Source organism: Oryx dammah, unplaced genomic scaffold, assembly GCF_014754425.2.
Source record: "Oryx dammah isolate SB20612 unplaced genomic scaffold, SCBI_Odam_1.1 HiC_scaffold_7, whole genome shotgun sequence".
Lineage (NCBI taxonomy): Eukaryota > Metazoa > Chordata > Mammalia > Artiodactyla > Bovidae > Oryx > Oryx dammah.
The window spans coordinates 25,353,000-25,378,507 of record NW_024070191.1 but is presented as its reverse complement, the minus strand read 5'-3'; the positions used below and the strand labels follow the sequence as shown (position 1 = coordinate 25,378,507).

General features: G+C 40.0%; 1 protein-coding gene across 3 annotated transcripts in view; it reads right to left on the bottom strand.

The window, feature by feature from the left end:
- The window catches only part of RBPMS (RNA binding protein, mRNA processing factor), a 202,308-nt gene that overhangs the window by 106,636 nt on the left and 70,164 nt on the right, over positions 1–25,508 (bottom strand). For all 3 annotated transcript variants that reach the window (XR_005721459.1, XR_005721460.1, XM_040242895.1), the window contains exons 2-4: positions 15,443–15,520; positions 11,888–11,926; positions 10,582–10,644 (exon numbers count right to left, since the gene is read on the bottom strand). Coding sequence is in view for 1 of the 3 variants with exons in the window: in XM_040242895.1 (XP_040098829.1) it covers positions 10,582–10,644; positions 11,888–11,926; positions 15,443–15,520 (180 nt within the window). In the remaining 2 variants the exon portion in view is untranslated. The remainder of the gene's footprint in view (positions 1–10,581; positions 10,645–11,887; positions 11,927–15,442; positions 15,521–25,508) is intronic.

The window sequence follows — 25,508 nt, the reverse complement described above, 5'->3', positions numbered from 1 at the left end:
TAAGAAGATATAGCAATGCTCGGCAAAAATCAACTACTATGAACTTTCCTAGGAGCTTGCTCCATTTGTATCTATTGAGCATCCCAAGGTGTATAAAACAGTCAGATTCTCTTTTATAACCTGGTTGTTCACTTTTTACATTGAGGTCTATCTGTGACCTGTAACCCAGGATGGGCTTTTCCTGCCTTCTATTCAGTTTTCCTTCATTGGCAACATTATACCAGCTTTCTAAATGAATGCTAAAATCCTATGAAAAACAATGCTGTAACAAATCCATTTGCCATCACATCAAAGAGAATGAAATACCTAAGAATAAGCCTATTTAAGAAAGCAAAAGACCTATACTCAGAAAACTGTAAGATAATGATGAAAGAAATCAAAGATGATACAAACAGATGAAGAGATATACCAAGTTCTTGGACTGGAAGAATCAGTATTGTGAAAATGCCTATGCTATCCATATACAAACTGGGTGTAAACAGGTACAGTCACTATGGAGAAAAGTAGGCAGGTTCCTTAAAAAACTAAGAATAGAGATACCACATGCTCCAGCAATCCCATTCCTGGCATATATCCAGAGAAAACCATTAATCTAAAAAGATACATGTACCCCAATGCTCACTGCAGCGCTATTTACAATAGCCAGAACACGGAAGTAACCTTTAAGTCCATCAATGGAGAAATGGATAAAGATGTGGTACATATATCCAGTAGAGTATTACTCAGCCTTTAGAAAAAACAAAATAATGCCACCTGAACTTAGCGTTATGCTGAGTGCCGTCAAAGACAAATATCAAGACAACTATATGATATTGCTTAAATGTGGAATCTAAAAAAACATATGCTACTAGTGAGCCTATCTGCAAACCAGAAAGAGTCACAGATGCAAAAACAAGCTTATAGTTACCAAGGGGAAAGTTCACACTAGGAATTTTCTACCCGACTTTATTTCCCAGGGAAATTATTTGAATCTTCTCACTTAAAAACAATCTTTCAAATCAACTTGCCACAATGCCTAGAAAACCAAAACACACATCCTTTTATGCAATGTCAAGGTTACTTGAGGTACCCCTTAATTTTTCCAAACTGTTTTCTTTTGAAACTTATCACTACATTTTTAGAAGAGAAATTTTAGTCAATATATTTCATGGCTTATTTTTCTACAGATGTTAGCATTTTAAGGCAGATTTTATTACTTTTAACATTCTAAATTAGTAAGTTTGATGTTCACTAGAATTATTTCATTCCTTATCCTCTTATTCCCATGTTTATAATGCATTAGATGTATGTTTCACATTCTAGAAACATTTACTCTATCTCCTCCTGTTTTTAGGTACAAAACAATCCTTGACTATTTGTGCTTCTCTCATTTTTAAAAATGTTTCCATGTAATAATAATTAAAGTCTACTGAAGCAGCAAGAAAAGTTTGTATTTAATCATATAGAAATACTGTATATATGTGAAAGGAAATAAGAGTAGAATAATTTACAAATGTCCTGTCAAAATAATCTATTCCCCATTAAGTCCTACCCCTCCCCACCCCCAGGTTTTAAAATGTTCTAATGCGTTTTAATTATAGAGGAAGGCACAGAGTTTCAGCTTTGTGGACCAAAACTTCAAATCTCCATAGACTGTCAGAAACATTAAGCCATTGACATTATGATGGTTTGATCATTCACTAAGAAGTAGAAGAGTGATTTTACAGCAAAGACTTCCCTGATGGCTCAAATGGTAAAGAATCTGCCTGCAGTACAGGAGACCTGGGTTATAATTCTGGGCTGGGAAGATCCCCTGGAGAAGGAAATGACAACCCACTCCAGTATTCTTGCCTGGAGAATCCCATGAACAGAGGAGCCTGACGGGCTATAATCCACGGAGTCACTAAGAGTCAGATGAGACTCAGGAGCTGACACTTTTTCACTTCACTGGGATTTAAAGCCCCAAAATATGCTGCACTGAGGAATAATCAGGAATGTATATGGCCTAAGATGTCAAGATCTTTGGTTCTAAAACTAGCTTGGCTTTCTGACCAAAAAGAATCCTAGCCAATAAATCACTCGTTGCACTACAGGACCTGTGAACGCTAATGATTATTTTCTACTTTCATTTACAACAGGGGCAAAGAGCTTCTCAGCATTTCTGAAATACCTGAAGAACCATGGAGAAAGGGCAAGCAAGGTCAATACAAGATAGCCATTTAAAGAGAGTCGAGATAAGTTTAAACACGTAGATCCTCAGGGGGGGGAAAAAGGCTAGAATGTGGAATCTGAGGGTGGTTTCACACAGCCATGTAATATTTGATGAACTATTTCACTTAGAGAAAAGCTGGGCAGAGTTAAGATTTCCACACACACGTGTCACTGGACTAAACAGGGGTTTATGTACAAGACCCTGGGCTTTCATCTGCCGCTTTCCTTGGGGAACTGGTGATGCAAACTCTTCCAGATTCTTTTCCTTCTTCACAAGTCCTTAGAATGTCTTTTACTAGCATCCCAATTCCCACTTTCCTACGTGAATGCTTCATAGACTTAAATAACTTCCTTTTCTTCAAAGACTAACTGGGAATTCAGCAAATTCCTCACATTCATCTTCAATTGCTCTTTCAGAACAACTTTTAATTTCTATGTTGCAGTATCCTTAGCAAGGTTCTGTAACAATCCAAAACTACCAGAAAAAGCAGCCCTCTTCCCCCACATGCATGAAAAAAAGGGGCCTATTTCAAATTTCTGTGAGGAGGGTAGCCTAATTAAGCTGTTTGCCAAGCCCCGAAGTGCACACAGTTGCTGAGAAAGAGAGGAGGATCCAGTCATCAAGGAAGGGCACAGGCAGCCCCCAACTCAGTGAAGTCAAATGGCTGCTTCCAAACTCAAGTCAAGAGTAAGCAGTTATCAACAGATTTAACAGATAAACACTAGATCAGACACATGATCTCATCTGGCAGCCCTGCACAGTTCCCAGCTGGGATCACAGTAAATGGGCCTCTTCAACCGCTCTGGGCAACAGGCTAAGAGAAATTCAGGGAGAAATTTTTAGACCTGATAAGAAACATATTGACAGGGTGCCTGGTGAATGGGGAGCTGAAACAGGCCATCTGGATGCTTGTGCACGCAAAAGGTTTTGTTTAGTGGAAACAATTCACCGAACTCGCAAGCTGTACAAATATTAAGATCAAAAGTCCTGACTCACACAAGCTGTCAGCAAAGCCTGTGATACAGGACGCAGAAACTGTCATCCAAATTTCTGCTTCTGTGTGGCCAGTACCTGTCTCAAGCTCCCCTGGTATCACTCGGTGCTCAACAGTTTGTACATCTTTTCATTGAGAAAATACATTCAGGTAATGGGTTCAGAGAGACATTACTTTGCCAACAAAGGTCCATCTAGTCAAGGCTATGGTTTTCCCAGTAGTCATGTATGGATGCGAGAACTGGACTATAAAGTTGGACTATAAAAAGCTGAAAGTGAAAGTGAAGTCGCTCAGTCGTGTCCGACTCTCTGCGACCCCGTGGACTGTAGCCCACCAGGCTTCTCCGTCCATGGGATTTTCTAGGCAAGAATACTGGAATGAGGTGCCATTTCCTTCTCCAGGAGATCTTCCTGACCCAGGGATTGAACCCACGTCTCCCACACTGTAGGCAGACGCTTTACCGTCTGCACCACCAGGGAAGTCTGAGTGCCAAAGAATTGACACTTTTGAACTGTGGTGCTGGAGAAGACTCCCGAGTCCCTTGGATTGCAAGGAGATCCAGCCAGTCCATCCTAAAGGAAATCAGTCCTGAATATTCATTGGAAGGACTGATGCTGAAGCTGAAACTCCAATACTTTGGCCACCTGATGCGAAGAACTGACTCACTGGAAAAGACCCTGATGCTGGGAAAGATTGAAGGTGGGAGGAGAAGGAGACAACAGAGGATGAGATGGTTGGATGGCATGACCGACTCAATGGACATGAGTTTGAGTAAACTCTGGGAGTTGATGATGGACAGGGAGGCCTGGCATGCTGCAGTCCATGGGGTTGCAAAAGCAGTCCATGGGGTTGCAAAGAGTCGGACATGACTGAGTTCAGTCCCTGGGTCGGGAAGATCCCCTGGAGCAGGAAATAGCAACCCATTCCAGTATTCTCGCCTGGGTAAACCCCATGGACAGAGAAGCTAATAGTCCATGGGGGTCACAAAGAGTCAGATACCACTGAGTAAGCATGCAAGTATTTTTCCTTGATGTCCCTTTAACACTTTTGGAAGTAATATCCCTATTTCACAAGTGAGAAACCTGGTATAGGAACAATGAACGAATTATACCCAAGTGTTTAAAAACTCAGTAGTTGGAGAGCTCAAGCTATTCAAGTAAACTTAAGTCATGCACAAGGCCAGGGTCACTGTGATGTACATAACCGTTATGCTTACTTTAATGCCAAGAATTTATGGAGATGAAGAAAACTAAGTTTTCCTGATTATATCAGTTTTTTTTACATATGGGACACAACCAAGTACCTTTTCAGCTTGCTTTCTTACAAACTACCCAAGATTTTTCTAAAAATTCTTTCTACCACACAGATGAATAAATGTCCTCAGTAACCAATAAATAATTTAATACTATATATCCTCAAGTCCTCTTCATTTTCTTCTTACTAAGATAACTGTTACATTTTCCCTCTTCAAAATCAAGCTGCTTTTTTTCTTTTTAACCCAAGGTCTATTGAGACCTTCAGAAAACACCTTTTCTTCATGTGTAGCATATTGAATATGAGAGAATACAAAATCCTAGTCTTATCTTATTAAATGAATCATCATCTAAGGGTTGGCTCCTCCCTTCCTTTCTTTTATGAACAGGTAAACAATTATAGGCTTCCCTGGTGGTTCAAACAGTAAAGAACCTGCCTGCAATGCAGTAGCCTGGCTTCGATCCCTGGGCCAGGAAGATCCCCTGGAGAAGGGAATGGCAGCCCACTCCAGTATTCTAGCCTAGGAAATCCCATGGCCAGAGGAGCCTGGTGGGCTCCAGCCCATGGTGTGTCAAGAGTCAGACACGACTGAGCAACTAACAATTTCACTTCTCCACTTTAAACTATTTAAGGGTAACACAGTTCCATTCCTTTTAACTGACATCACAGAAATCTTACTAATCCCCATTAAAAGAAACAGTATCGTAAGTCATATGGGATTCCAAGAGAAATCAAATCTCCAACTGCAATAATCAACTCTACTACTGAAATTAGTCAAAAAGTATTTATCAAAAAACCAATGACCACTTTACACTTAGTAGGATGGCTGTTATTTAAACAACAACAGAAAAATAAGTATTAGTGACAATAGTGAAAACTGGAATTCCCAGACATTGCCAGTGGAATATAAAATGGTACCGCCAATATGAAAAAGTTTGGACATCTCTCAAAAAGCTAAAAATATTAATATCATATGACTCAGCAATTCCACTTCTAGGTACATGCCCAAAGGAACTGAAAACTAAGACCCACATATTTGCAACCCACTGTTCATTGAAACATTATTCTCAATGGCCAACAAGTGGAAAAAACACTAGTGTCCATCAACAGATGAACAGATAAATACGGAATATACATCCAATGGAATGCTATTCAACCATAAAATGGAACAATGTTCTGGTATGTGCTACAACATGGAATAATCATGAAAACATCATGCCAATTGAAAGAAGGCAGACACAAAAGGACAAGAATTTTAGTTAATAGTCCAGTTAAGAAATACAGAATAGATGACAGGTTACCAGGGGTGAGAGGAAGGGAGTAACAGGGAGGTATTGCTTAATGGTTACAAAGTTTGTGTTTGGGATGATGAAAAGATACAAATAGTGGGGCTAGCTGCACAACATGGTAAATGTATTAAATGTACACTTAAAAAAATCATTAAAATTTCAAATTGGTATATATGTTTTATATACTTCAAAAATATACCAAAAACCATTGAGTTGTACCTCAAGAAAGCTACTTTAAAAAGAACCCAATAGACTTGATGGCACAGTGATAATTAGAGATCACTTAGGTCAGTGAGCTTAGATTGGAGAGTAAAGCAAATTATTGTGACATCCCAAGCAAGGTTCAGCTGTGAAGGCAATTTGTAATGATCATGGTTACACTGCATCACACTTCTCAAGTTCTGATAAATTTATAATGAAGCCTAGGCCGACAACTATTTAAAAAGAGGTGAGAAGGGGTATCCAACGAGATGGCACATGTACTCAACAGGCCACATACAACTTTTTAACGTACTCTAGATGAGTGAATCTCAAACACCAACGTAAGACAACGCTTGCCATGGAAATGGACATAAAACAGAAACCACTGACAGGTCTATTTTAAGTGTTAACTTCCAATCCTTCTTGTTTATGAAACACAATTCCGGCTACACAGCAATGGCAGTATTAGGGTTTCCACAGTTGGCAGCAGTAGCCAGAGATGGTTTATTCCACCTCTGCTCAGGGTCCTTACCTCCAGGCCAGTCTTGTTTCCTGTGTTTCTTCATATTTTTACTAAATTAAGACTGTTAACTGTCAATATGGCTGCACTTGATTTACATTCCAAAATTAAAAACAAATCTGAAAAAAAAACAACTAGACAGTTTGGATTATCAGCTCCCTCTTCCATTAGCATGGAAAATGGAGAAAGTTTTGCACAGCAATTATAAATGTGAGTGGAGGTAAAGGACAGGTTAGATATTCTGCTGTCGGGTTAAAGAATGGATGGGGTTTCTAGTCATGTGGATTAATGAGATAACAGATAACTTGAAGGCAAGTCTGGGTTTGGGCTATTTTTTAGCCTAACTTGAGTGTTTTTACTATAAAACCAAAATATACTGTATTTACTTTAGAAGATTTGACTGACCCCCTGATAAAAGTTCAGTGTTACCACTTAATTGAGTCTGGGCATGTTTTTCCATAAAATTATCAAACTAACTAAAGCATAGTCCAAAACTGGAAAAAAATAAAACAAAATAAATGGATTTAAAAATCACTTCAAGTCATTTGGGGAAAAGATTTAGTACTCATAACTGAAACAGACAGTAACCAAGACAGACAGACAACAAGAAGCGACACTCTAAACACAGACAAGTGGTTCATAATACTGTGAACAACTCTACAAAGAGGGACTTACTGGAATGAGGCTTACGTTTCTCAATCGTGGAAAACAAAACATTACAACACGGAACTCTTCCCCCAAAGGAATGCGAAGAAAAGATTTTAAGGGAAGCCTGGACGAATGACATAAGGAGAAAATTTTGTAATGGTTATGAGCACCGTATGTTTTTAATTCACCAATTAGAAAAGATGGTGGTGAAAAAGATCACACTAGGTTGGGTCACAGACACGTGTCAGCTTCATGATTAAGTATGTTGTCCTGAATGGGCCCACGTTCTCTGTAAAGAGAAGAAAGAAACCCTGATCCACAGTCCTGCACCAAACTTTATCGTGGGCATCTGTCCTGGACAATGAGACTTAAATCATTGCCACTAGGAAAAATGAAGCCACATTCCACGGACTAAGCAAACAGCAAGTTGTTGTATGAAGTAGACAGAACTAAGACACGGAGGCTTCCTTCTAGCTGTAGCTGTAAACCTGCCCTTCCTGGCTGGGCCATCCATCCTTTCTGGTCTCAGCTCTCTGAACAGGACAGTTTCTAAGGTACCAAAAACTCTAATACAATACTTTTATAAAAGTTAAAAATATCAAGAAACAGATCAACCAGCACTTTAATAGATGCTCTATATTCACAAGTCAACCTCTAAGCAGAAGCAAGCTCAGCTTTAAAACTCCACCAGTAAATATTCAAATACGGATGTGAGAGCTGGACCATAAAAAAGGCTCAGTGCGGAAGAATTGATGCTTTCAAACTGTGGTGCTGGAGAAGACTCTTGAGAGCCCCTTGGACGGCAAGGATATCGAACCAGTTGGAAGACACTGATGCTGGGAAAGACTGAAGGCAGGAGGAGACAGGGATGATAGAGGATGAGGTGGTTGGATGGCATCACCGATTCAATGGACATGATTTTGAGTATACTCCAGGAGTTGGTGATGGACAGGAAGGCCTGTCCATCATGAGGTCACAGAGACGGACATGACTGAGCGACTGAGCTGAATCCTCAGCATTAAGAAAAATAAAATGATGCTCGCTATCCTCTTACTAAGGCAAAGAAACAATTTGTGGCTATGACCATTTAAACATCTAAAAAACAAACTTTTGTTAGAAAAAAAAAAATCAACCCACTATAAAAACCTACTGTTTTTCAGACAGTGAGTCAGTAACATGTTTCTACACAGAGGAGAGATAAAGTAAGGAGAAGGAAAGCCCACTTTGTGAACAAGCTTCAGCTGCTGTTATTTCCTTTATAAGAACAATGGAAAGAAAAACAACCTGGATAAAGAAGATGTGGTATGTCCATGCAATGGAATGCTACTCAGCTACAAAAAGAATGCAACAATGCCATTTGCAGCAACATGGATGGACCCAGAGATTATCATAGTAAGTGAAGTAAGGCAGAAAGAGAAAGGCGAATACCATATGGTATCACTTACCTGTGGAATCTGAAATATAACACAAATGAACTTAACTACGAAATAGAATCAGACTCAGAGACTAGACTTGTGGTTGCCAAGGTGAGGGGAAAGGGGGAAGGAATGGATTGGGAATTCGGGGTTAGCAGATGCAAACTATTATATATAAACTGAATAAACAACAAAGACCTACTCTATAGCACAGGGAACTATATTCACTACCTTGTGCTAAGCCATAATGCGAAAAAAATGTATATGTATGTATAACAATCACTGTGCTATACAGCAGAAATTAAGACAACATTGTAAATCAACTACATGTAAATAAAATTTTAAATTAAAAGAAAAAATTTTAATTAAAAAAAATTAAAATTAGAAAAGAAAAAGAAAGATCCCACCAGGCTAGAATGAAAGGAAACACTGCCTAAATAGAAATCCATTTTAATTAAAATTTGGTTATACTGAAAAGATTCTGATTGTATCTATATAATGTAAAATTCACAAAACCATTTTTTCTATCAAATTTTTAGTTATACACTGTGCCTCAGCATGTACAACTGAAGGAAATAATTACATTTTGTTCTGTGGGAGAGGAACAGAGGAAGCAGTTATTCTGACCAGGAGGTCCCTAGTCCAAATCCAAAATATCCTAAACTCTCTGGACTTCCTGGATTCCTCAGATGTGCCTGTATACTTTCATGAAAAACCAACAATAACGAGCAAACTGTTCTTCTGAGTGCACGTGTTTTCCAAAGCTGAAAACCCTTTCAAGACTGTGTCACAACGACATCAATAGGCCAAGTAAACAGTCTCCCTTGGAGGCCCTTTCCCTTGGGTCTCCAAGTCATGAGGAAGGGTCCCTCCTGCAGCCCCCCTTCACCACAGGGTCCCTGGGCCTCCAGGTGCTGAGAAACAGCTGGAAGGACACCTGCAGGACCCACAGCCGCAAGTTCACATAAGCTGACCCTCCAAGAAGTATTCCAACACTCCTGGCAGCTGTAGTCACACCTCATTCATAGCCGCTCAAATCAACTGTCTGGAGAAGGATGGAGCCAGGCTCTTCACTGAGACGCCTCACCTGGATCAGGCCTTGGCACCCAGAACTAAATTCTGCTTCCTACCACCTTCTCTCGGGTGGATTCCCCTTAAATTGCTTTTGGTTTTTGTTTTTTTAAAAAAAACATACCAAAGGGAGGGAAAAAAAAATCTTACTAAATTAAAGCTGGTAAAAAGTCTTAAAAATATGGCAAACAAAATGCTTACAAATACAGGTTATCTCTACTCAATTGTAGTTGCCTATCCTTTATTATCAGAGAAGGCAATGGCACCCCACTCCAGTACTCTTGCCTGGCAAATCCCATGGATGGAGGAGCCTGGTGGGCTGCAGTCCATGGGGCCGCTAAGAGTCGGACAAGACTGAGCGACTTCACTTTCACTTTTCCCTTTCATGCACTGGAGAAGGAAATCCTTTATCATACACCACAATGCTGAATGTCTTCTGGGGAAGCAGTATATGCAAATTTTAAATCAATCAGAATAAAGACTACAACCTTTTTTTTAAAGTCACATACCTTTTAAAAAATACATTTTTAGGCAGCCCTGGCTAGGGATGGAACTTGCACCTGCTGCGTTGAGAACACAGAGTCTTCACCACTGGACAGACAGGGAAGCCCTTAAAAGCCACACAACTTAAAAACCTCATGTGTTAAGGAAAGCCAGGATTTTTATCTATTCTTGACTTGGGCTTAGCCACTGAGAATATAATGGGGGCTGAAGTAAACTGCACACCACCATGGGATATGATTGGGCTGAATTAAAATCCCCAGCATCAGGTATCTTGAGCATTACAGTAAGGGCTAGAGATGAGCAAAGTGTTATTTAATAGTCTGCACATCTAACCACAATTTTAGGCAAAATCTCTTTATGCGGCTAATTAGAGTCAGTTCCTCTTAGATCAAGTAGTCATATCCCTTCCATTTGCTTTCCTGTCCAAAGAGGTTCTATTACTTTCCCTTTACCTCATAAGGAAACCCCCAAAGATGAACATCATTCATACTTACATTCAAAGCATTCTTGGCAGCTTCTGCTTCTGAGCGACTGTCAAAACTGACAAAACCTACGGGCTAAGGAAAGAAAGAGAAATATGAAGAAAAAAATATCAGGGGATGTCTCTGTTTGTGGGTCAAAGGTGACATCAAACCAAAGAGCTCAGATAAAGAAATGACCGAAGGCAATGGGTAGAAATCAGAAAGCCAGTCCAGAAGAATCATGACTCAGTGGCTTAGCCAAATTTCTATCATGGATCAAAGGGATGGTGAGGGTGGTTCTTCAAGGGACAGCTGGAGATTTAGAGAATCATTAAAAAAATAAAGTCTAGAAGGGGCTGGAAGGTGAGCAGCAGTGAACCAGGGAACAGAGGGAAACTTGGGTGGAGGGACTCTACTGTCCTACATCGAACTCACTGTACCTCAGCATCTTCATCGTTTAAAATGCAAAGAGAACCGAATCACCTTTTGGTACACTGTAAGTGCAAGGAATATAATGACACAGTGATAAAAGCCCTGTAGTCTCACTGCAAGATCAAAATTATATAATGAACATTTTAATCTCAAATCCCAAGGGATGTTTTTAAAAAGTTCTGTGTTTAATTAGGTGTGTAAACCATACTGTTCCAACTCAAGAGAGGACTCCTAATTGCTTTGGACTCAGTATCTTTGAGTCCAGAAGGATGGTTGCAACACAGCCTATTCCTGATGAACCAGAGAATATACTGTATTGAGACGAAAAGTGACCCAAAGTGAGATGTCGGTTGCTCAGGATTAAAAACAGCACACAGCTAAAACATTTCGAGGCACTTGAAGCCGCTATCAGGGTCACTGATTACTACCTCCATTCTGCACCTGTGCCTTTTATGCGCCATTCTAGACTTAAGACTCTGCATGTGGTTATTAAGGGTTTGAGAGAGAGCCTGATTCTTTACCATCAACTTCTCATACTGACTATGAATGAAAAGTCTGACTATTTAACTGTATTAAAAAAAAAAAAAAAGAATTGGCAGTAAAAGTGAATCTGGACAATAATTTCTTTTGAAGATACAGATCAATCCCAGTATAACCATGCTGGAAGCTTTATATTTGCCTTCCTTGAGGATAGTCTCAGACACTCTAGCTGGGGGCTTTGGAATTAGGAATCATTTTCCTCTGCTAATTCCTAACTGATCTCACCCTTAATTTTAGAGCAATAAAGAAAAATTAAATCTTAATGGAAATAAAAAAAAGGATGTTGAGCCCGTGTGACAATCCTGAAGAAAGTCAATTAAAACTTATTTTAGAAGTGATCATTCATGTACAAGTTTGAAATGCTTACCTGCTTAGATGTGAGCTTTATAAGAGAACCCTCGTAGCCCTGAAAATAAAGAACCGGATTTAGACCAAAAAAAAAAAATACGCCAGGAAAAAAAGCAATTGTAATACCATCTTGCTCAAGTGACAGTGAGTCCTTTATGACCACTGACTAACTCTTCCTACAAATGTCTGTTAACCATAAAACAAGTTTTATACACACACGCACGACGTATATGCCTAAGTATGTATATATGTGCTAATATGCTCAGTCGTGTCTGATTCTTCGCAACCCCCTGGACTGTAGCCTGACAGGCGGCTTCTCTGTCCATGGAATTTTCCAGGCAACAGTATTGGAGTGGGTTTCCATTTCCTACTCCCGGGGACCTTCCCGACCCAAGGATAGCGCCCAAGTCTCCTGCACTGTCACGGGGATCTTTACCACTGAGCCGCCTGGGAAGCCCACACTTGGGCCTAAAAGAGATCAAGCCCCGAAACTCACTCTCCTATGTTTCTTTTCTCTGTTCTTATGAAATTGGGAACCAGTAGGAAAACGGTATCTATGTCAATAGCAGGTCTTTTCCATTTTATATATAGGATAAAAGCCACTCCACTCCAGTATTCTCCGTGGAAATTCCATGGGCAGAGGAGCCCGGCGGGCCACAGTCCATGGGGTCGCAAAGAGGTGGACACAATTAAGCGACAGGAGAAGAAAGGCAGTTAAGAAGAGTATGTGATGACTTGTTCACACTTATTCACTTGTTCACACTGAAAAATATATTTGCTATAAAACAACAACAAAACACTAATGTACTTAGTAGAACTTGTCAATGAAAATTTCAAAATTGCCTGGAAAAGTTAAACAGGCAGTAATGCTAAATTCTGTTATTTTGCTTATTTATTGCAGCCATCTGTTTTCATGCTGGTATTAGGATTGGGAGATGCAAAAATTCCCTGTTGGGTTTTACTCCAGCTCATCCTCAAGGAAGATGGAAACACTCCCTTTCACTCCCTTTCTGATCCCTCCTGGTTCCCCAGGATGAAGATAACAAAGTATGCTTATTTCTGCAAGTAATCAATGGCAGGTGGCTTGCACTGACAGATGACACAAGAGAAGAAAAAAAACAACAACAACAACAAAACACTACTTGACATGATTGACCACAGCACATATTGGTCCAGAGACAGATTTGCAGACGAGGGTCAGCCACCAGGGACTTTAATTAAAAAAGGGCTGGTAGGAATGTACCAGGGTCCTGACTTTCGCGTTGGGGTTGCTGGGCAGCATGTTTCAATTGATTCACCCTCCTATCTTCCCAGCAGAGAACTATGTTACCAATTAGCTACTGTAAACATTTTACCTCAAAGGCCTTGAGCTCTTCTGGCCCAAGAGGTCATGATTCACAGCCCTGCCTCTTCCGTTTTCAAGGTGCTCTCGCTCTCTGAAAAACGTGCAGGTTTAAACACCCCGAAGGCCTCAGCGGCAGAGGACAAATGGATATTTCACTCAAGTAAAAGACCACTTGTAGGGATATACTGTCCTCTCAAGTCACAGAAATCAGAAGCAGCATCACATATTAGTTCAGAATAGGAATGCCAGAGTCAAACTGCTTGGGTTTGATCCTGGCCCTGCCATCTGTTATGTGTGTGAACTTGAGCAAAATGTATTCAACTGCTCCAAGTTTCATTTTCTTTCTTTGGGTGGAGGGGCGAAAATGAGGCTAACCCACTTTAAAGGACTGGGATGAGAATTAAGTGAGATAATTCCTAAGGGGCTTACTACTAGGTCTCTCCATATGCACACAGAAACACGGCTGTTGTGTTCATTAAGAGTAATGGTTGGCTTAAAAAGTCCCCATCCTACAAAACTGTAAAAACTGCAATCCTGCAGAAGAAATGGGAAATTCTGCCAAGTTGGCACTCTTCCCACAGCACCTTCTCTTTCTTCCCCACTTCCTCCAGCCAACCCCTCGGCTAACCTGTTTCCCTCTGTATCACCATCATTACCGTTGCATTAAAAGGCGAGCTGTCTTATATACACTACTGTATGCAAAACAGGTAACTAGCACGAAGCTCCTGTAAAGCACAGGGAGCTCTGCGATGACCCAGAGGGGTGTGATGGCAAGATGAGGTTCAAGAGGGAGGGGATATACATATATATAATGTTGATTCTCGATGCTATACAGTAGAAACTAACAACGCTGTAACGCAATTATACTCCAATTAAAAAAAAAACAACAGCAGAAAAAAGGAGAGCTGTCAGAATGGAGTTATGTCCATCATCACCTGGTGTTTTTGGGGCATATAAACTAGACTATTTTATCTTTGTTGGTTTTCACTGGCCGCCCCCTCGACCCCCGGTCTTCTCTCCAACCCAGCTGTTTTCAGCTGTCACGTTTATTCTCTCTCCCTAAGAAGCTAGAACCTGTCTTGCCTCTGTGGCTCGGATCCTGCTTCCATCAGAATGGATCTTTAACCAGCAATGAAGACGGCCCATCACTCAGTCCTAAGAGCAGCCCTGGCCAGACATTGCCACTGACATGTCCTCAACCGACGGGACCAACTCAGACACAGGGCCTGAATCTGCCTTGACTTGCAGGATTCCTCCTTGAGAGCCAAGGCCTCCAGCCCACACTGTGCCCAATCCCAGCTGTCTCTGACCCTCTAAAGGCTAACTTTCAAGGTATCTCTGTGCAGCACGGTTATTTCAGCCTTAGTTCAATTTCCTGTTAAATTTTCAATCCCAACAACATTAATGATCTCTAAAGTAAATTTATCTTGATAATCACAATGAACAGACAACTTGTATTAAATATCTCACCAGGTGGCACAGTGATAAGAATCCACTGGGCAACATAGGAGACATAAGGGATGCAGATTCGGTCCTTGGGTTTGGAAGATCCCCAGAAGAGGGAAGGGCAACCCACTCTGGTATTCTTGTTGGAAAGTTCCATGGACAGAAGAGCCTGGCGGGCTACAGTCCATAGGGTGGCGAAGAGTTGGACACAACTGATACTGAGCATACACAAAGCACCAGGGAAGACGTCCGTCAACTCTTGCCAAGCAGTTCTTTAAAATTCTGTTCTACTGTTTCAGCAATGTTGGACATTTTGCCAACTAAAAAATAATGGTTTTAGGTTCCTTGTCAAGTTCATAAAAGCTTATTTAACCTATTATGTCACCTAGGAATTGTATGAACAGCAGTATTTCAGCTAATAAGGAACCTCCTGGGGTAGGGCTTGACTTATACTCCTGCGTTTGAGATATAAATACATAGTAAGTCACTGATTGTATCTGGGTTGATCTGCACTCAAAATACCCCCAATTGGCAGAGAATACACAAGGAGGAAACTGAGGCTGTTCTAAATTAGGACAGATTAGCTTCTTGAGATTAGCGGCTGGGAGCACAAAAGGCCGTTTCAGTATTTCCAAAGTGAGAATGTATATTAGAACTGACTTGTTAAATCTTCTTGACTCACTAACCACTTTAAAAAATAGGCGTTTCTCAATTTCATCTCTTTCTCCAGACAGATCCCACTTTCTGTCTCCTTTTACGATTTCTAAAAGATAGAAAAGGTACCTTAAAAGGTCTGAAAAGCAGATATAGCTCCCGAGGTTTGATGTCCAGAGGGAGACCGCTGACAAAGAGAGTCCGGACCTGGAAAACAAATATAAGAAGCGATCAAGGCGGGGGACAGTCATAGAACAGCTCACTTGAAATCCAAAAAAACATGTTTCTTCAGATATTCCACAACTCCTACCTAATTCGTGCTCTTTTTATGACACAGTGACTAATGTTAAGATGCTCTTAAGCCAACTCTTAAATAGTTCTGTGTGAATTATCAGAGTGGATCACTTCTAGCCAATGTAAATTTACAAACTGACCTCTCTTTTCCTTTTCATTCCCTGGTTCTAAGACTGTGAGGGGAAGAGAGTCCATAATTAAAATGTTAGTTTAACGGGGGAAAAAAACTGTCATGGGGATAGTAAATGTAGTTCAAAAACACAAAAAATTTTTAATAGTAAATTATTTTTAATTGCAGGACAATTGCTTTACAATATTGTGTTGGTTTCTGCCAAATATCAACATGAATCAGCCATAGTTATATGTATGTCCCCTCACTCTTGAACCTCTGGAAAAAAAAGTTTCTTATATTTTTTTATTTTTTAAATTTCTTATCCGCACCTGTGGCATGTGGGATCTTAAGTTCCCTGACCGGGGAATCAAACCCAGGCCCCCTGCATTGGAAGTATGAAATTTTAACCACTGGACTGCCAGGGAAGTCCCCAAACAATTTTTGTTTACTTCTGCTTGTCATGGCTTCCTTCACCGGCATTAATAGTTATAGCAATTTTAGTAAGTGAAGAAGTTTATTAAACAACTGAAATGCATCTGCGTATCAACAGTAGCCAAATGAATAGCCCTATGTCTGTTCAGTTCCAGAAAAGCAGGGCAGATGTGGCCAACCTATACATACCCATAAGGCCCAGGGTACAAAGTATGTACTTAATGTGTGCTGAAACACAGAACGCAGGGGATGTTTCCAGCTGGGAGGATCAGAGTATGTTTACTCAGAGTATGCTGGCATCTGCATGCAATCCTTCAAGGACTGGTAGGAATTTACCACACAGATATATAAAGGCTGAGGTGGGGAAAGCACAGGCAGAAAAAAAGCATCAACCAGTTAACGAAGAGGGGGATAGTAGAGTGCGTTCTGGGAGAAGGGCCAGCCGAAACTGAACGGGAAATGGGGGGCTCAAACCACAGAGACAGCAAGTCATCAGCACAGGAATATGGTCTTAATTCAATCGGCAAGTGGTCCAAACATGGACCACAGCCTTGTCTAACTCAATGAAACTAAGGCATGCCGTACTGTAGGGCCACCCAAGACGGACGGGTCTTGGTGGAGAGTTCTGACAAAACGTGGTCCACTGGAGAAGGGAATGGCAAACCGCTTCAGTATCCTTGCCTTGAGAACCCCATGAATCGGCAAGTAGTCACCACTGAATTATCATCACCACAATTTGTTTCTACTTAGTGTGTTTTTTAAAACTATTTGAAGCTTATTAAGAAATACATGTAACATTTATCTTTAAAAAAGTTTTGCAATAATTTTATTGGGGTATACCTGATTTACAATGTTGCACTAGTTTCTGCTGTACATCTAAGTGAATCAGTTATTTACATATATATCTCCACTGCTTTTTAGATTCTTTTCTCATATAGGCCATTAGAGTATTGAGTAGAGTTTCCTGTGCTATTATTGAGTCTTATTAGTTATCTATTTCATTTTTCATTTTATCACTTTTTATAGTGTTGTGTATATATCAATCCCAATCTCCCTATTTATCCTTCCCACCCCCCTTTTCCCTCTTGGTAACCATAAGGTTGTTTTCTATATCTGTCACTGTTTTATAAATAAGTTCATTTGTACCATTTTTTAGATTCTACATAAGTGATATACAATATTTGTCTTTCTCTGACTAAACTCAGTATGAAAAGGGTACATATATACAATGGAATATTACTCGGCCACACACACAAAAAAATTAATGTCTGTTTTGCATGCCTCTACTCTGTCCCCTACTCCCCTAGCTTTGAGATACGTCACCACCATCAAATCACATAACTACCATTTCTTTTTCTGTAGTGACAACATTTAAGATCTACTGTTAGTAACCTTCAAGTACACCTATAATACAGCACCATGCATTAGGTTCTCCAGAACTTATTCAATTTCTAACTGAAGTGTGTAACCTTAGACCAACATCTCCCCATTTTCCTCACCCTCCAGTTCCAGTTACTAACCATTCCACTGTTTTAATGAGTTCAGGTTCACTTTCTATTTCAGTTTCTATTCCTCTTCTCTACTCAAGCTGATTCAACATGATTGAGTTCCTCATTAGAAATCAAGTTGCTGCTGCTGCTAAGTCGCTTCAGTCGTGTCCGACTCTGCGACCCCATAGACAGCAGCCCACTAGGCTCCTCTATCCCTGGGATTCTCCAGGCAAGAATACTGGAGTGGGTTGCCATTTCCTTCTCCAATGCATGAATGTGCAAAGTGAAAGTGAGTTACTACTCAAAGGAAAAAAAAAAAAAAACAGTGCTTAATTGTAAACCATGTACAACTATGGAAGATTTTTCCTCAGTGAGAAATAGAATATTTCTAGAATCCTAACCCTTTCCATTGATTCTGGCTTGAAGAAGCACAAAGCAGCAAGCAGGACCCTTTTGCTGATCCAGCAAAGTATATGGAATAATGTCCTGCCATTTATATGAAGGTGTATAATAAACATTATGATGAAGTAAATAGCCACGGAATCATGAATGCCTATCATTTATTTAAATTTTAAACAGCTTTATTGAAATATAATTGACATATAACTAAACATCTTATTTACAAGTTTTGACATATGTTTAACCTATGAAACCAATATTGTTTTCATAACAATCAAGATAATGAACACACTCATCATAGCCCTGTGATGTTTCCTTGTTTCATGGCTCTGTAAAGTTCCTTCAATCTTTATCCTTAGGCAATCACTCATCTGTCACTATAGACGAGTATGCATGTTCTGAAGTTTTAGACAAATGGAGCCATAAAGTATGTGTCCTTTTTTGTCCAACTTCTTTCACTTTAACGTAATTATTTTGAGATTCATCCACGTTGCTGCACATTTCAAAAGGCTATTGTTGTTTCTGAGCAGTATTCTGTGGTACGGGTACATCACAGTTCATTTATCCATTCACTTGTTTATAAGACATACAAGTTATCTCTAGTTCCTGGTTTTTACAAATAAAATGACTATGAACATACAGGTATCACTGTGTACAAGTCTTTGTATGGACCTATGCTTTCTTTTTGGATAATTAGCTAGAAATGGAATAGCTGGATGATACGGTAGGAATATGCTTAAAACATTTTTAAAAATGCTTTTAAAAAAAAGCAGGGGGGGGGCCTTCCTTGATAGCTCAGTTGGTAAAGAATCCACCTGCAATGCAGGAGACTTGGGTTCTATCCCTGGGTTGGGAAGATCCCCTGGAGAAGGGAAAGGCGACCCACTCCAGTATTCTGGCCTGGAGAATGCCATGGACTCTATAGTCCATGGGGTTGCAAAGAGTTGGACACACTGAGTGACTTTCACTTTCAAACTTTTAAGAAACTACCCTCTTCAATTCCTTGTTTTGTGGCCTAGAGCATGATAAGTATTGAATGTAAAACAGATGTATATTCTGTTGCTATTGCGTATAGTGTTTTCTAAATTTCAATTAAGGTCAGGTTTGTTGTTCAATATACCTTTTGTCTCTCCCTTCTCTCTCAACTTTGCCAGTGATAAACACTCTTTCCAAAGAAATGGGTTTTTTGTTTTTTTCTTGCCTATGCAGCATGTGGGATCTTACTTCCCTAACTGAGGATCGAACCTGTGCCTTCTGCAGTGGACGCACAGAGTCTTGGCCACTGGACTGCCAGGGGAGTACTCTAAAGAACTTTCTTTATCATAGCTGCTAAGACTGAATTACTGACAACTGCCAAAGACACAGTCAAAGGGATCCTGCTACCCTGTGTGGCCTCCCTGAGACCCACACCCCCTCCCCACATTCCAGAAAGTGAACACCATCTGCTCTACTTGGCTGCCCTGGCCAGGACAACCTGGACAGAGGCAATTCCAGACTCTACTCATTCATATTTTGTTGAATGCCCATTGTGACTGGCACTATGCCAGGTGCTGACCAAATTATTACAGAGATTGCCATAGAAATAATGATAAGCAGATGCTGTGTTTTAAACACTGGAGCACCATTTGTCCAGCTGGGAAGCTTAGCCATGTGACAAATATCAATTAGGACCTGGGAGTTAACTCAGGAAATGAGCTACCATTTATAGCACTATTCTAAAGAAAGAGGCTTTAGAAAGTTGTAAGTCAAACAATTTATCCAAAAAAAAAAAAAAACACACTGGAAATCTGGGAGTTATCAACAAAATACTACTTGATATAAATTAAGGTTTATCTATACCCACTGAATATATTATTATGCAACCAATAAAAATCATATTCAGGGGGAAAGTACAGTTTTATTCTATAAAGCAAAAAGCCAACACATGTATGTATACAAAAGGGGGTAAAAATACCTTATAGGATATATATGCTTAAGAAGCAATTTGGGGAGGAGGGGTTGCACTGTGTGGCACGTGGGATCTTAGTTCTGGGATCAGGGGTCAAACTCGTGCCCTCTGCAATGGAAGCACGGAGTCTTAACCTTTGGACCATGGGGGAAGTCCTAATAAATGATTTTACTGTTTTTTATGAGCTTATTTGTATTTTTTTCTTTCTACATATAATAAGCATGTTTTATAGTTTATTGTTACATTGACAATAGCCTAGAGTGCTTTTTATTACTTTGCTCTCTATTTAGAAAACCATACATAATGTCAATATTTGTATCAATAAAAATTGTGAAGTTCATAGAGAAAACTTTAAGTATTCCTGAATTAGAAGATTAACTTAATATTTCAACAGCAAAGAGTTATACATTAAAAAAAAAAAGTGACCTCCTATTAGGCTGAAGTTTGTCACTCACTCAAGCCACCTGCTTTTCATTGTTGTTCATCAAATTAGAGGCAACTAAGTTATCTGGCATTTTTTACACATGGACATAAATTACATTTCCTAGAAGTCCGTGAAGCCCATTATTTTCTCAGAAACCTGCCAAGATATCACTCACTGAAGAGCTGATCCCTCCTCTGATGGGACAGATAGACTGAGTATTAGAAACAGATCTTAAATACCTAGGTTATGGAATTATGACGACAATTAAAGGTCTTTTAAATCTGAATTTTGGAATCGATGTGCTCTGCATCCTTTCTAGACCTCCCTAGACTAGAAAACTTCATTAAAAAACAAACAAAGTTAAGATAATGAGTCGGGGTGATGAGGAACTCTTCCTAAATGTCTAATTCATACTTATCTACGGTGACTGGAACCTAGAATCGTGGGGATGTTTTAAACATTTTAGGGACTTCCCTGGTGGTCCAGTTTCCTGCTCCCAGTGCAGGGGCCCAGGTTCGATCCCTGGGGTCAGGGAGCTAGATCCCACCTGTGGCAACTAAGACCCAGTGCAGCCAAATAAATAAATAAAAGTAAATATTTAAAAAAATAAAACAAGATTTCAGTTTCTCTACTTTTCTTACCACTGCTTATTTTATCTAAGTCATTAAACAGCAAAGCATGTTTAGGTTTTGCCTTTGCTGTGTGTCTATGTAGATCACCAAGGTTAGATATGATACTTGCTTGCAGGGAGCTTAACTGTCACCGCAACAAGAGAAAGCTTAGCTCATTCAGAGTAACCAATTAGAACCCAAACAGTGAGCTTTAAGTTTAAAAGACATTTAAATCCATGATCAAATACTCAATAAAAGTGCCCCCAAACAACAAATGAATGACGCCATGTGAACTTTGTGGCAGGTCAATCATTTTCCAGGTCGGCCCTTAATTTAACAGCATTGTCTATGGACAGATGTGCCTGGCACTCTGCCTTTGGCACTGCAGATGTTTACTTATCAGACACACGGGGAAACACATTTCTTCGTCAAGGACACAACATGCCTCATAGAAGTTCGAGACGTGAAGCTGTTGACAGCTCTATCCCAAAGGGACGCTAATGGATTCTGCGGATGTACCTCCAACTTCACTTCTCCCCCAACAGGACTGAAAGAACAAATGCCAGGAGAAATCCTCCTGTCAGTAACAGCCAGGGCCTTCTTGACTCAGCCATGACCAGCCATTCCTAAGATTCTGGATGAAACTAGCTGTGTGTTCTGAAATGGCACTGCCAGCTCCCACGGGGAAAGAGAAGCCACATTTCAGTGACTGACTTCCAATTTAATAAACTCGAATTCAAGAAGCACGGTCATTGTGAGAGTCCTGGGCTTTCTTGGATAGAAAGGCCAAAATAGGTCTCAAAACAGAAAGGCCCTTCCTTTAATAAAGAACACACATTATCTTATAAGATAATTACCTAGGTAATCTAGACACTGGGCTTCCCAGGTGGCTCAGTGCTAAAGAACCCACCTGCCAATGCAGGAGACTCGAGTTTGATCCCTGAGTCGGGAAGAGCCCCTGGAGAAGGAAATAGCAACCCACTCCAGCATTTTTGTTTGAGAAACCCCAAGAACAGAGGAGCCCAGCAGGTTACAGTCCATGGTGTTGCAAAGAGACAATGACATAGCAACTAAACAACAATAACAAAATCTAGACATTAAAATAAAAACCAATAGATAAATGCTTATTAATTTCAATACAGAGTAGAGAATAGTCACGCACACTTTTCAGCAGTCACAGCCAATAAACAGTGTCCAAAGACTACGGCATTTTCTGTGTAAGTTTTAATTGTTTATAAAAAAGATTTTCGTCATCATCTCCAGCTGCTCTGAGCTGACCTCTCGAGGTTCCTCTTAGATTCATAGGATTGGGAAAGGCCACATTTCATTTTCTGATGACTCACAAATAACTGTGTATAATCTCTCATCTGAAACATTCTAAAACCCACAGGAGTGCTTCAATGATCATCTATCATCTGCAAACTTTCTCTCCACCTTTCCAAGTTCTCAGACAGACAGACTCCAAAAGCAGCTTTCAAATGTGCTGGATGTTTAAATCATTCTTTTGGAATAACTCATTTTTGAGACATGCCAAGTGGATTCACAGGTAAGGTCCTGCAGTGGGCCTTTTAGAGTCTAAAAGTGCTGTTTTGGGGTAGTGTGTAACAACAGTCCATAGGTACATGATATAAAAATTTGCCTTGATTTTAGAAATCGACAGGACAACATTGTGTATTCAGGGGAAACAGTTAAGTGTTTGCTTGTCAACACTTCTAGTGATGACACGGCAAACAAAATGAGGTGAGGATGTTTCCCAGACGTTATATTAGTTAAAACATCCAATGATAAATATTCATCTGACAAAAACACAGAAGAGGTAACAGCATAAGGGATCAAAATTAGATGAAAAAGAGGAATGAGAAAAAAACAAGGTCAAAAAATGAAAAAGAAAAACAGACTGAAATCAAACAGACCTAAAAAGTCATAAAACGCAAAAAATTCAGGACTATGAACCTATTAACAAGGATAGAATATCAATATAGAATCAATATATGGAAAATAGTAAAGGAAAAAAAATCACATTTCTTACAACGGATGACTGAAACATCCTTAAGTTTGTGTAAATAAGTTCAATTTCAACAAAAGTAAGTAATTCACAAAAAGTTTGAGAAAATTCTCAAATTCTTGCACATTTAAACTGGTGAGTAGGTATCTTTATCTACTGATAGAGAACAAAGTTTCTGATTATTAAGTTTAAAAAAACACCAGAAATTGCTCATAATCCCAGTAATTCTTTTAGTGTTTTTATAAATTAGTACACGCTCGGTTTTTTTTAAGCTTTTAAAGACTGTTTACCACATTGAAAGTGAAAGTTAGTTGCTCAGTCTTGTCTGACTCTCTGCGATCCAATGGACTGTAGCCTGCCAGGCTCCTCTGTCCATGGAATTCTCCAGGCATGAGTACTGGAGTGGGTTGCCATTTCTTTCTCGAGGGATCTTCCCAACCCAGGGATTAAACCTGGGTCTCCTGCATTGCAGGCAGATTCTTCACTGAGTGGAGAGAGAAGGTGAATGAAGAGAACTTTCATTTTTATATTTATGTAATCTGGTATTTAAACATTTTATAAGCATAAATTATTTTTTTAATGAAAAAACAAGCTCAAATGGATTATATATATATATAAACCTTGAGTCCGGCCCATCCACTTTTGTCAGTAGAAATTCTCATCTGCTTGCCCTTGCTCTATAGGTTCAAACTTGATCTAGTAGAAATATACATTCATATTAACTAACTTCACTTTTCAAAATCTGACAACGAGTGAGTGCTTCTTTATACTTAGTCTAAAACTACAATCTCACCCAAAAAGGGACACTGATGGCTCAAGGTCCTCAGAGCAGGAGGGTCTACCTTAACTACAGTCAAAGGAGTGTTCTTGCTTTGTGATCAACTTACTTCTCACTCGAACGAGAAAAGGGGGATCACTCACTTTCCAACATCTAAGGAAGTGCCTTATCTCTTCCGAGATGATGAAATAAACATAGTTTCAGGGACAGAGAAGTTGAAAATGAGTAGCAGTATAAATTCCACAGAGCTGGGTTGCTTATACATACGAGATTGGGATGGGGGAGCTGTGTGTCCCAGAGCCTTCTCAGTTTTACACACTGGTTAAATTATTTTCTTCTAAATAAAGTCTAAATGAATTGAGTTCTCTGCTTATTCTGTAACCACAAGCTTAAAAACCAAATTGCAAGACTGAACCACACTGAGGACTGCACATCCTCTCAGTTCCAAAGAAGGCTTGGCTGGCCTGCAAGGATTTCCCATTTGCATCTTGCCACCACAAAAATGGATGACCACAGTCATTAAATGGTCTGCCAGACATTTAATTCTGGTTGAAGCTCAGTAGAAACTGACCAGCCTTTGGTCAAGCTCCAGTTTCTTCTTCGCATTGGCTTCAAGACGGAACAGGTGGTCAAGTTCCTTGTTCCTGACGATGGCCACCTACTGAACCCTAAAGACTTGCTCCTTTTCTAGCCCTAGGAAAGTACGCGTTGGTTCATGAGGCCACATTGCTACAGATACCAAGGACTGACTAACCATACGATAAACGCTGTTGTTATGGACTCCAATGTTTGTTTTAGTTTTAAATGAAGGATTGTTCTATCCTTTCCAAAGGAAAAAGCCACATCATTACTTATGATGCGTACCTCCCTAGTTTTGAGGGATCCACTTGTATTTGCCCCAAGAGCTATTCAATAAGACGGTTGGATGGCATCACCAACCTGATGGGCATGAGTTTGAGCAAGCTCTGGAGTTGGTGATAGACAGGGAGGCCTGGCATGCTGCAGTGCATTGGGTCACAAAGAGTTGGGCATGACTGAGCGACTGAACTGATCTGTATAACCAACTTTATACCTTTGTTTGGGGTCCATGCAAACCAGGGTCATTTTGCCAAGGTGATAGAAAGTTTTCATTAAGTATCAGGGATGGAGAAGGAAATGGCAACCCACTCCAGTATTCTTGCCTGGAGAATTCCATGGAGAGAGGAGCCTGGTGGGCTACAGTCCATAGGGTCACAAAGAGTCAGAGACGACTAAGCAACTAAACCACCAAGTGTCAGGGAAAGGAGGAAGACTCAGGGAAACACATCGAAGAGAAATGCCCCATTTCAAAAACTTGTATGTACAGGGCTCAGAACAAGGACAGGGCGTTAGAGTCCCAAGTTAGCACGACGTATACCATGCTTCTACTTTTGTTCTGGAAGAACTTTTCCCAGTCCAACCCAATGTCACTGTATAATCAGATGATCTCAATCTCTAACCTTGATAGGACTTCTTAATATCAAAGTCTTATCTAGACCCTCTCTCGCATCTGTTGTTGTTTTTAATGTGGACCATTTTTTTAAAAGTCTGTATTGAATCTGCTACAATATTGCTTCTGTTTTCTGTTTTGGTTTTCTGGCCACGAGGCACGTGGGAATCTTAGATTTCCAACAGGGATCAAACTGGCACCCCCAGCATTAATGCAAAGTCTTAACCACTGGAC